Here is a 13,213-nt window from a genome sequence, read left to right on the forward strand (position 1 = left end):
GTGCCTCTGGGTGTATACAGAGTGCGTTTGGGACCGGAATTAGATACGGTGTCAACAGGAGTGCCTCTGGGCGTATACAGAGTGCGTTTTCCTCCGGTACTGAGCGACTGCAGCCCTTCCAGATCTCAAAATCCCCTCTGTAACTCAATGTGGCTCCTGCTGGGTGGATCAGCATTCCTGTTGGGATCTGGCCGGCGCCTGCTATCTGCTCCTTCTGGAAACAATTGGAGACTTTTTATTATTATTCCAACAAGCTTTTCCAGCTGAACGAATGCTTCTACTGTAAACTGTTGCATGCAATTCTTTTTATTTGCATCTCGTGCGTCGCCTCGAGATCTGTATGTTTGTGGAAGGCAAGGAAATAATAGAACAGCAGAGCTGTAGGTTTGGAAGGGGGCCAGCGGGTCATCTAGACCAACCCCCTGCAATACTACTAATAATTTTGTTTTTTGTTTTAAAAGATCTGGGTCAGGGCAAAGTGGGACCCATCTAGTCCAGCATCATACTGGCCAAACAGACGCCCGTTATCGGAAGCGCACAAACAGGACTTGTCAGCCAATGAAGCTGAACATAAAACCCTCTTTTAAAGCCATCGGAATTGGTTAATTGCAGGGTGTGTTCATTAGGCTTTCAGATCGCTGAACGGTTAAAAGCACAGTTTAAAGACGAAGCCAGATTATTAAAAACAGCAGCTCAAATCTCAGAACAAAAGAAATAGCGCTCCAGACGTAGATGGGTCCGGGAATTAACTGTGAGCAGCCCAGGATACGAGAAGAAAAAGGGAGTTTTTTGGCACCCTGAGAAGAGCTTCCCCGACATGGCGCCCTCCAGTAGGTTTGGACTACAACTCCCATGGGCCTTTGCATCGTACGGCTGTGCTGGCAGAGGCTGATGGGAACTGTTTTCCAAAATGGCTGTGTTGATGGGAAGTGTAGTCTCAATGGCCATTCTGACAGGGGCTGATGGGAAATGTGGCCCCAAATGGCCGTGCTGACAGGGGCTGATGGGAAGTGTGGTCTCAATGGCCGTGGTGACAGGGGCTGATGGGAAGTGTAGTCTCAATGGCCGTGCTGACAGGGGCTGATGGGAAGTGTGGCGCCAAGGGCCGTACTGGCAGGAGCTGATGGGAAGTGTGGCGCCAAGGGCCGTGCTGACAGGGGCTGATGGGAAGTGTGGTCTCAATGGCCATGCTGACAGGGGCCATGCTGACAGTGTGGCCCTAATGGCCGTTGTGACAGGGGTTGATGGGAAGTGTGGCCCCAATGGCCTTGCTGACAGGGGCTGATGGGAAGTGTGGCGCCAATGGCCGTACTGGCAGGGGCTGATGGGAAGTGTGACCCTAATGGCCTTGCTGACAGGGGCTGATGGGAACATTTTCCCAAAATGGCTGTGTGGCTGGGGCTGATGGGAACTGTTTTCCAAAATGACTATGCTGACAGGGGCTGATGGGAACAGTTTTCCAAAATGGCCATGCTGGCAGAGGCTGATGGGAAGTGTGGCCCCAAATGGCCGTGCTGACAGGGGCTGATGAGAACCGTTTTCCAAAATGGCTGTGCTGACGGGGCTAATGGGATCCGTGGCCCAAAACATCGAGAAGGCCACCGGCTTGGGTTGCTCTGAACACCCGACACACTTCCAAAATGTCCTCTCTCTCTCTCTCTCTTTGTGGCAGTGGGAGGAGCTGAGCGGCCTGGACGAGGAGCAGAACAGCGTCCGCACCTTCGAGGTGTGCGGCGTCCGCTCCCCGAACCAGAACAACTGGCTACGCACCACCTTCGTCCCTCGCTCGGGGGCCACGCACGTCTACGCCGAGCTGCGCTTCACGGTGGTGGAGTGCTTCTCCATCCCGCAGGTCACGCGCTCCTGCAAGGAGACCTTCAACGTCTTCTTCTACGAAGCCGACCGCGACCTGGCCACCGAGTCCTTCCCGCCCTGGATGGAGAACCCCTACGTCAAGGTGGACACGGTGGCGGCCGAGCACCTGACGCGCAAGCGGGCGGGCATGGAGGCCTCCGGGAAGGTCAACGTCAAGACCCTCAAGATCGGACCGCTCTCCAAGGCCGGCTTCTACCTGGCCTTCCAGGACCAGGGCGCTTGCATGGCCCTGCTCTCCGTCCGACTCTTCTACAAGAAGTGCCCGGCCGTCACCGTCAACTTCACCCTCTTCCAGGAGACGGTGCCCCGCGAGCTGGTCATGCCCGTGGCCGGCCGGTGCGTGCCCAACGCCGTCAAGGTCAGCGCCCGGCCGCTCAGCATGTACTGCCGCGAGGACGGAGAGTGGGCCGAACAGACCGTCACTGACTGCACCTGCGCGGCCGGACACGAACCGTCCGAGGAGAACACCAAGTGCCGAGGTGAGGATGCCCCGCAGAGGAGCGTGGCTATTATTACAGTGGTACCTCCGGCTGGGGATGTGGGTGGTGCTGTGGGTTAAACCACAGAGCCTAGGACTTGCCGATCGGAAGGTCAGCGGTTCGAATCCCCGCGACGGGGTGAGTTCCCGTTGCTCGGTCCCTGCTCCTGCCAACCTAGCAGTTCGAAAGCACACCAGTGCAAGTAGATAAATAGGTACCACTCCGGCGGGAAGGTAAACGGCGTTTTCGTGCGCTGCTCTGGTTCGCCAGAAGCGGCTTAGTCATGCTGGCCACATAACGCGGAAGCTGTACGTCGGCTCCCTTGGCCAATAAAGCGAGATGAGCGCCGCAACCCCAGAGTCGGCCACGACTGGACCTAATAGTCAGGGGTAACTTTACCTTTACCTCCGGTTGTGGACGGGATCCGTTCCAGAGCTCCGGTCGGATCCTGAGGTTTCTGTGTCGCTTCTGCGAATGCGCGTTCAGCGAAACCCAGTACTTCTGAGTTTGCCGCTTTCGCAACCCGAAGTTTACGGTACCCGAGGGTAACGTAAGCCGAGGTAGAACTGTATTTCGTCGTTGTTGATAATAATAATAATAATAATAATAATAATAATGTTATTATTTATACCCCACCCATCTGGCTGGGTTTCTCCAGCCACTCTGGGTGGCTTATAGCACATAAAAAATTGTGAAATGTACACAGCTGTCATACACCGGTGACTACAATTATTGATCTCAGTTATATACCTCTATCAATAATAATACTAAATAAATAAATAAATAAATAAATAAAAATATTTCTACCCCGCACATCTGGCTGGGCTTCCCCAGCCACTCTGTGCGGTTTCCAACAAAATATTAAAATACAGTAATGCATCAAACATTAAAAGCTTCCGTAAACAGGGCTGCCTTCAGATGTCTTCTAAAAGTCTGGTAGTTGTTGTTCTCTTTGACATCTGGTGGGAGGGAGTTCCACAGGGCGGGAGCCACCACCGAGAAGGCCCTCTGCTATCTATCATCCATCTATCTATCTATCATCTTATCTATCATCTATCTATCTATCTATCTATCTATCTATCTATCTATCTATCTATCTATCTACAGGGCTCCTCCACACTTGTGCATGTGCTGTGCCTAGAAAGCAAAATTCCTGACAGTGTCACGCTTGACCCACGCTTTCTAAGCATGGGTCCAATGAGTTTTCCCCTTGTCACCCGCTCCTTTCCAAGGGAAAACCCGCTCTTCGTAATAGATGAGAACAAATGGCAATCTGGAGGAAACCCAGATTCCTGTTTGCTCCGATTGAGCACTAAAGAGCAGTTTTTTCCCCCAGGAGGGAAAATGTTGTTTATTCAATCTGTATACAGTGGTACCTTGGTTTACAAACTTACGGTAATCCGTTCCGGATATCTGTTCTTAAACCAAAACCGTTCTTAAAATGAGGTGCGCTTTCCCTAATGAGACCTCCCGCCCCCGGTGCCCTTCCACCATTCGGATTCCGTTCTTAGACCGAGGCGAAGTTCTCAAACCAAGACACTATTTCCGTTTTTGCGGGGTTTTTAAACCAAATCGTTCTTAAACCGGACGGTTCTTAAACCGAGGTACCACTGTACTCACAACATAAAAACACACAGACGGCAATAAATAAATAAAGGAGGCGAGTAAATGGGTAGCCAGAAAGGTGCAAAGGGGTAGCCGAGACTCTGAGCTCTCGGTGCTGACACTGTTCAAAGACGATGAGGATTTTATTTATTTTATCTATGTCTTGCTGTGTTGCCCCAGCCGCTCTGTGTGGCTTCCGACACTTACGAAAACATTATAGGACGCACCCTGGCTCCCATCCAGGACTTGCCTTCATGGGATCTTCTGGCAGACAACTTTGTGAAGTTAATTATTAATTCTATAACCAAGGACTTCCCTCAAGCCTTTAGGGGTATTTTTTGGGAGGGGGGGTCTGACCTAAATCTACTGACTGTTGACTTCAAATGGATGAAAAAGACTATTGTGAGACCAAGGGAGAATACTCTTCTCCCTCCAGGCCATGAGGCATAGAATTGTAGACTTGGAAGGGACCCTGCGGGTCATCTAGTCCAACCCGCTGCAACGCAGGAATGTGCAGCTGTCCCATACAGGGACCAAACCTGAAACCTTGGTGTTATCAGCGGCACGCTATAAACATCATTTTTTAAATCTACTGTCACTGGTTATGAACTGCATTTCGCTCCTGCCTTTCATCCAAGAATCTCTCAGGTAGTGGTTCTGCCCTCACAACAACAACCCGGTAGGGCAGGCCAGCAGGGGTTTGAATCCCCGCTCAGCTGTGAAAGAGGGGATCTTGAGGGGTCAGTCAGAGCCTCTTGGCTTAACCTACTTCACGTAATAATAATTTATTATTTGTACCCCACCCATCTGGCTGGGCTTCACCAGCCACTCTGGGCGGCTTCCAAGAAAGATTTAAAATACATTAAAATGTCACACGTTAAAAGCTTCCCTAAACAGGGCTGCCTTCAGATGTCTTCTAAATGTCAGGTAGTTGTTTATCGCTTTGACATCTAACAGGAGGCCGTTCCACAGGGCGGGCGCCACCACCGAGAAGGCCCTCTGCCTGGTTCCCTGTAACTTGGCTTCTCGCAGGGAGGGAACCGCCAGAAAGCCCTCGGCGCTGGACCTCAGCGTCCGGGCAGAACAAGGGGGTGGAGACGCTCCTTCAGGTATAGTGGGCCGAGGCTGTTTAGGGCTTTCAAGATCAGCACCAACACTTTGAATTGTGCTCAGAAATGTCCTGGGAGCCAATGTAGGTCTTTCAAGACCGGTGTTATGTGGTCTCGGTGGCCGCTCCCAGTCCCCAGTCTAGCTGCCGCATTCTGGATTAGTTGCAGTTTCCAGGTCACCTTCAAAGGTAGCCCCACATAGAGCACATTGCAGTAGTCCAAGCGGGAGATAACCAGAGCATGCACCACTCTGGCCAGACAGTCCGTGGGCAGGGAGGGTCTCATCCTGTGTACCAGATGGAGCTGGTAAACAGCTGCCCTGGATACAGAACTGACCTGCGCCTCCATGGACAGCTGTGAGTCCAAAATGACTCCCAGGCTGCGCACCTGGTCCTTCAGGGGCACAGTTACCCCATTCAGGACCAGGGTGTCCTCCACACCCGCCCACCTCCTGTCCCCCAAAACAGTACTTCTGTCTTGTCAGGATTCAACCTCGATCTGTTAGCCGCCATCCATCCTCCAGCCACACAGGGCTGTTGTGAGGATAAAGCAGAGAACAGGCGGAGAACAAAGTACGCTGCCTCGACCTCTTTGGAAGAGAAGTACAAATCTGTGACGCTGCCGCATTGGGAACATTTGTGTTCAGTTATGGCGGCCTCGCCTCAAAAGGGATATCGTAGAGCTGGAAAAAATTCAGAAAAGCACAGCCCACATGATCAAGGGGATATGGAGCGACTCAATACAGTGTTTGGGGACTTTTAGCTTGGAGAAAAGGCGAGGAATAATAATATAATAATAAATTCTTATTTATACCGCGCCCATCTGGCTGGGTCTCCCCAGCCACTCTGGGCGGCTTCCAACAAAGTATTAAAATACAGTGGTCTGTTAAACATTAAAAGCTTCCCTGAACAGGGCTGCCTTCAGATGTCGTCTAAAAGTCAGATAGCTGTTTATTTCCTTGACATCTGAAGGGAGGGCGTTCCACAGGGCGGGCGCCACCACCAAGAAGGCCCTCTTCCTGGTTCCCTGTAGCTTTGCTTCTCACAGGGAGGGAACCGCCAGAAGGCCCTCGGAGCTGGACCTCAGTGTCTGAACGATGGGGGTGGAGACGCTCCTTCAGGTCTACTGGGCCTTTGAGGCCGTTTAGGGCTTTCAAGGTCAGCCCCAACACTTTGAATTGTGCTCGGAAGAGGCGGCTTGATGGAAGTTTACGAAAGAACATAGAGGAAGTGAGTAGAGGAAAGTTTTTCTTCCTCTCTCACGACACCATAACTTGTGGGAGCTGAATGCTGGGAGATTCAGGGCAGATAAAAGAAAATTCTTCACAGCGCAGATCGGAGTTAAACTGTGGAACTCCCTGCCACAGGAAACCAACTTGGATGGCTTCCAAAGAGGATGCATGGAGGAGGCGAGGGCTATCGATGGCTACTAGCCAGGGATGGTTCTGGTCTGCCTCCCAGCGATTCTCTTGAATCCTAGTTGCTTGGCGGCTTCCCAGCAGCGCTCTCCTCGTCTTCTTAAGCTACGATATCCTTTTTGAGAAGAAGAAGAGGAGACCAGATCTGCGGGCAAGGTGCCAAAAGGGGCCACCGAAGCTTTCGCATGTGGAAGAGAGGCCCCAAGCCCTGCGCCTTCTTGCGAGGAAGAGAGACCGCATTCCAGCATTCCTCGCTTCGGAGAAACCAGGGCGATCGGATCAGGCACCAGGAAATGTAAACAGTTTGCAGGGAGGGAGCCAGGTCTCCGTCAGAGAGGGATGTGTGTCTGTTGGCCGCTGTGCTCGCTTTCAGGGACTCAGACAGATTCCCTCCTCTCGGAGTTTTTTGTCTGGCAACGCAGCCAGATGGGCGAGGTATACATAATAAAATTATTATTATTAACATCATCATCACAGCTTCTCCCACACTCTGTCCTTCGAGGCCCTAAGGTTCCCCGCTGCACGATGTTTTGAAAGCACAAGACTTCTCCCGAAAGCATCCTGGGAACTGTAGTTTCCCCACTTGTGGACCTACGGTTCCCAGAACAGAAGGAGATCCCAGTGGCTAAACGGATGTCTCAGTTTAAAATCCACAAGCAGGATTCGAACACAAGACCGGCACTCTCTTGTGGTTTCTGGCAACTGGCATCCGGAAGCATTTCTTTCTCCGACTGTAGAAGTTGCAGAGCCGTATTTTTCGCTCTATAAGACGCACCAGACCACAAGACACACCTAGTTTTTGGAGGAGGAAAACAAGAAAAAAAAATATTCTGAATTTCAGAAGCCAGAACAGCAAGAGGGATCGCTGTGCAGTGAAAGCAGCGATCCCTCTTGCTGTTCTGGCTTCTGCGATAGCTGCGCAGCCTGCATTCGCCCCATAAGACGCACACACATTCCCCCTTACTTTTTAGGAGGGAAAAAGTGAGTCTTATACAGCAAAAAAATACGGTATATTGACAAGTAGCCATCCATAGCCCTCTCCTCCTCCATGAATTTGCCTAGTCCTCTTTTAAGGCCTTCCAAGTCTGTGGCCACTCCTGCCTCCTGTGGCAGGGAGTTCCACAGTCCTGAATCTCCCAACATTCAGCTTCCTCGGATACCCAGGACTTCTTTGATTTTGAGCGTCGGAGAAAAAGCTTTCTCTAGCCACTTCCAAATGCTGCAACCTGGCGTCGCCCCAGCCCCTCGATCATTTCGACGGCCCTTATCCGAAACTTCCCCAACTCTTTCCACATCCGTTTTCAGGCGAGGCGACCAGAACAGTGCATAAAACATTGCAAACGCCTTTTGAAACTTTCCGCCCTGCCGCCTCTCCTCTCCCCTTTTCTCTGAACCAAAAAGCCCCCAAACGCCGCAACCTGGCGTCGCCCCGGCCCCTTGGTCCTTTCGATGGCCCTTATCCGAAACTTCCCCAGCTCTTTCCGCATCCTTTTTCAAGCGAGGCAACCAGAACGCTGCAGGAAAACACGCGCCAAAGATTTTTGCAACGGCACTGCGGTTTTATTTTTGATCCTTTCACCGGCGGTCCCTGGCGCGGTTCGAATGCAGCAAAGGGGTCTGGGAAAAGGGGTCTTTCCCCAAAGACCCCTTCGCTAGCCCCCTTGCTCTCCCAGGAAGCCAACCGCTGCTTCGAGGGACCCCCCTCTCGTACCCCCAGCCTTTTTTTTTTTAAGATTTTTTATTGATACAAGAAAAAAGAAAAAAACACAAATACCAAATTACACACAGGAATAACTATAGACACATAATTTTCTTAGCAAACAATATAACATATATTGGTCTTAACACTAAAGACCCAACCTCCCATCTACTCCACATTTCGATTTCATAATACTTATTGCCAATACACACTTTTATCATAATTAAACTTTTTCTTAATATATCTAATTTCTTATATCTACCTTGCAACTATTACCGAAGTTCCTTGAATGCTGCAACAGAATTTAAACTACTATACTGTATTTATTTTTCAGATATTCTTTGAAAACCTCCTGTTTTGAAACAAATTCCTGTTTTGATTTATTCTTTATTTTTTCTGATAGACCATCTAATTCGGCATATTCTGTTAGCTTTTGGATCCAATCTTGTATAGAGGGGATTTCATTACTCTTCCATTTTGCCGCGATCAGAACTCTTGCTGCCACCGTCGCGTATAAAAAGATACCCTTCCTCTTTTGCGGAATACCCAAATCTGTTATTCCCAGGAGGTAGGCCTCTGGTTTTTTATTGAAAGAGATCTTTAGCATTTTTTGCAGCTCTGCATGGATACTCTCCCAGAACACCTGTATTTTCCTACATATCCACCACATATGGTAGAAAGTTCCTGAGTCTCCGCATCTCCAACAATTACTTGACACATTTTTATACATTTTCAAAAGTTTCCATGGTGTTAGATACCATTGGTGTTGCGCAGCGATCCCTCTTGCTGTTCTGGCTTCTGGGATCCAGAATATTTTTTGGAAGTTCTCTCTAATCGTGTAACAATTTGTGAATTTCCAATTGATCTTCCATAAGTTTTCCCATTGGGCCACGGTTATTGAACGGCCAAAATCCTGTCCTACCCCCAGCCTTGCAGTTGCTTTCTCTCTCGCTGTCATTCTCTCTTCTCTCGGTCACGAAGGACGGGTCTTTGAACTCCCGGGCGGCTGGACGGGGGCTTGCAAGCCCCCAGGAATGTCAAATATCTGTGGGGTCAAGGGTAACCAACTCCGGCAGGCGGCTGGAGTTGGGGGGGGGAGGGAGAGAGTCCTAAACAAGGCCTCTGGGAGTGGGGCGGACTTAGGGGGCAGCCGACAAGAAAGCTGCTGGGTCTGTTTCGGCCATTGTTTACCGCTGCCTTCATTGTGAAATTTCGTTTTTTCTTCTGCGGAGGGGGGGAAAAGGGCGAAAGTCTCCCATCTTCCAGCAAGGGTTATCCTCTACATTTGTTTAGCGAGGAGTCGATAACATTCCTGCTGTCCGGAATACACTTTTCGCTGGGTTTAGCTAGTGTTACGTTCCGAGAAGAGGCCTTGAGTGGCTTTTAACTTGCTTGTTTATTCCGTTTCGTTAATCAATCATTTCCTTAAAAAAAAAAAAAAAAGTAGATTTTCCACAATGATAACACAAACCACGAAGCAGAATGATACACAAAAACAGGAAAAAAAGAGAGAAAAGGGAACAATAAACAGATAAACAATAACAAACTTAATTCATCACAAATCCAACCTTTTAAACACCTGGGCTGACTTCCTCAAATCCCTCCCTTCTGAGTTTCCTTGTAATTAAAAGTAACAGCTTTCCAATATCGTTATTAAACTAAATTTCCAATTATAGTCCATCTTATTCGCTTTTCTAAACATTCTAAATTCCATTTATTTAATTGTAACTTAGTTTAATCCTAGGCCTATTTGTTTCTTTCAAGTAATTTCTAATTTTTTATATTGCAATATTCATTCAAATAGTCCTTAAATTTCCTCCACCGTTAAGCAAGCATTTCCCGTGGGGCATCTATTTGGGCTTTGGCTGCCCTTTCCAAGCGCATGAAAGGATCCTGCAGGATCGGGCCCATGTCGTTCCGTCGTGTCCGCCTCTTCGTGACCCCCTGGACCAGAGCACGCCAGGCACTCCTGTCTTCCACTGCCTCCCACAGTTTGGTCAAACTCATGCTGGTCCCTTCGAGAACACCGTCCCACCATCTCGTCCTCCATCGTCCCCTTCTCCTTGGGCCCTCCATCTTTCCCAACATCAGGGTCTTTTCCAGGGAGTCTTCTCTTCTCATGAGGTGGCCAAAGTCTTGGAGCCTCAGCTTCAGGATCCGTCCTTCCAGTGAGCCCTCAGGGCTGATTTCCTTCAGAATGGACATGTTCTTTAAGATATGTCATCTGCATATCTGAGGTGGTTGATATTTCTTCCGGCAATCTTAATTCCGGTTTGGGATTCATCCAGCCCAGCCTTTCGCATGATGAATTCTGCATATAAATTAAATAAGCAGGGAGACAAAATGCAGCCTTGCCGTACTCCTTTCCCAATTTTGAACCAATCAGTTGTTCCATATCCAGTTCTAACTGTAGCTTCTTGTCCCACATAGAGATTTCTCAGGAGACAGATGAGGTGATCAGGCACTCCCATTTCTTTAAGAACTTGCCATAGTTTGCTGTGGTCGACACAGTCAAAGGCTTTTGCATAGTCAATGAAGCAGAAGTAGATGTCTTTCTGGAACTCTCCAGCTTTCTCCATAATCCAGCGCATGTTTGCAATTTGGTCTCTGGTTCCTCTGCCCCTTCGAAATTCAGCTTGCACTTCTGGGAGTTCTCGATCCACATACTGCTTGAGCCTTCCTTGTAGAATTTTAAGCATAACCTTGCTAGCGTGTGAAATGAGTGCAATTGTGCGGTAGTTGGAGCATTCTTTGGCACTGCCCTTCTTTGGGATTGGGATGTAGACTGATCTTCTCCAATCCTCTGGCCACTGCTGAGTTTTCCAAACTTGAGTGTAGCACCTTAACAGCATCATCGTTTAAAATTTTAAATAGTTCAGCTGGAATACCATCACTTCCACTGGCCTTGTTATTTGCAGTGCTTTCTAAGGCCCATTTGACTTCACTCTCCAGGATGTCTGGCTCAAGGTCAGCAACCACACTACCTGGGGTGTACGAGACATCCATTTCTTTCTTGTATAATTCCTCTGTGTATCCATAGCCCTCCCCGTATTCGCCCAATCCTCTTTGAAAGCCGTCCAATTCGTTGGCGACCCCGGCCTCCTGTAGCAGGGAGTTCCAAAGTTTAACTGTTATGCGCTGTTATGAAAAAATGACTTCCTTTTATCTGTCCTCACTGAAACCTCTATGGGGCCATCTAACCCAGGTACCCCCAAACTCTGCCCTCCAGATGTTTTTGGGACTACAATTCCCATCATCCCTGACCAGTGGTCCTGTTAGCTAGGGATGGTGGGAGTTGTAGTCCCAAAAACATCTGGGGGCAGAGTTTGGGGATGCCTGATCTAACCCATGCGCAAGCAACCTAAGGCCCGGGGGCCGGACCCGGCCCAATCGCCTTCTCAATCCGGCCCGCAGACGGTCCAGGAATCAGCGTGTTTTTACATGAGTAGAATGTGTGCTTTTATTGAAAATGCATCTCTAGGTTATTTGTGGGGCCTGCCTGGTGTTTTTACATGAGTAGAATGTGTGCTTTTATTTAAAATGCATCTCTGGGTTATTTGTGGGGCATGGGAATTCGTTCATTTCCCCCCCAAAAAAATATAGTCCGGCCCCCCACAAAGTCTGAGGGACAGTGGACCGGCCCCCTGCTGAAAAAGTTTGCTGGCCCCTGATCTCACCCCCTGCAGCAAAGCAAGAATCCCTGACAGACAGCCACTGGTTATAGAGGGTTGAAATGGTTATAGAGGGTTGAAAGGGACCCCCAGAGGTCATCCAGCCCAACCCGCCTGCAGCAGTGCGGGAATCGCAGCGGAAGAATCCCGGATCGCAGCAGCCATCCAACCAGCCAGGATCCTTCTCACGTCCTCTGTCTCTTCCTCTCGCCCCGCAGCCTGCCCGGCAGGGATGTTCAAGCCCTCTCAGGGCGAGGGCTTTTGCCAGAGCTGCCCGGCCTTCAGCCAATCGAATGCCCCGGGATCCAGCGGATGCCCCTGCCGCAACGGATTCTACCGGACGGAGAAGGACCCTGTGACGAAGCCGTGTGCTAGTAAGTGATGTCAAAGGCGGTGGCAGGGGAGAGTGGTTCGGTGGGAGCCGGGTTCCGATTCCGGGGGCTAGTATTTGACCAACGGAGCTTTCAGTGACTCGGGACCCCCAGCACCTCACGGACTGGCTCCCCCTACGTGAACCAACCTGGATCCTGTGATCTTTGTCTGCTCCCCCCATGGGAGGTCTGCTCCCCCCATGGGAGGAGGGTGGACGGGGCCTTTTCGGTGGTGGCTCCCCGCTTTCGGGACGCTCTCCCCAGGAATGATGCCCTGGCACCATCTTTAGGCGCTAGGCAGAGGTTCTTTTTCCAACTGGACTTTGGGCTTTTAGTGACCTGTGAGAAGGATGTCTTTATCCTGCCTTTCAAAAATAGGATTTCTGGGCATGCGCCATGTACTCGCACTTGACCGCTTCGTTCTGCAGAACTGGCGCTGCTACAGGTGCGGATGACCGCCTGTCCTGCATCTGGAACAAATGGATATTTTAGTGTGGAACTCCTTTTTGGCACCTGCTAAAAGCAGCGATGTAGAACGGCACTGGATGTTTTGTCTGTAGTTTATTGCTGTTTCTCATCTTTCAAACGGTTTTAGGAGTTCCTTTTACGTATAACTTATCGTTTTACTGTCTCTCGGGCTTTAAAAACGAAAACCAAACAAGCGGTATTGAAATTTTGGGTGTTTTCCTCTTTCTTTTTGGTTTAAACGTTGTTTTTAATGTGCTTTACTTCTTTGCTGAAAGTTGAAAGGGGGAAAAAGACAAATGAGCGTAATAAAAAATAAAACAACCGGAAGCAGCTGGAGGGCAGCAGGTTGATTGAAGAGTTGGATGGGACCCCCAAAGGTCATCCAGACGAACCCCCTCAGCAGGAATCTCAGCTAGACCATCCCTGGCAGGTGGACACCTGACCTCTGCTTGAAAACCTCCAAGGAAGGGAGTCCATTCCGCTGCCAAACACCTCTCACCGTCAGAAAGGGACACCCAG

The 13,213-nt window shown here is 49.8% G+C and overlaps 1 protein-coding gene across 2 annotated transcripts in view; it reads left to right on the forward strand.

Moving 5' to 3' along the window:
* EPHB4 (EPH receptor B4) overlaps positions 1-13,213 on the forward strand; it is a 53,695-nt gene that overhangs the window by 25,675 nt on the left and 14,807 nt on the right. For both annotated transcript variants that reach the window (XM_077916796.1, XM_028701843.2), the window contains 2 exons: positions 1,673-2,354; positions 12,074-12,229. In XM_077916796.1, coding sequence (XP_077772922.1) covers positions 1,673-2,354; positions 12,074-12,229 — 838 coding nt within the window. The remainder of the gene's footprint in view (positions 1-1,672; positions 2,355-12,073; positions 12,230-13,213) is intronic.

Source organism: Podarcis muralis, chromosome 13 (genome assembly GCF_964188315.1).
Source record: "Podarcis muralis chromosome 13, rPodMur119.hap1.1, whole genome shotgun sequence".
In the NCBI taxonomy this organism is placed as follows: Eukaryota; Metazoa; Chordata; class Lepidosauria; order Squamata; family Lacertidae; genus Podarcis; species Podarcis muralis.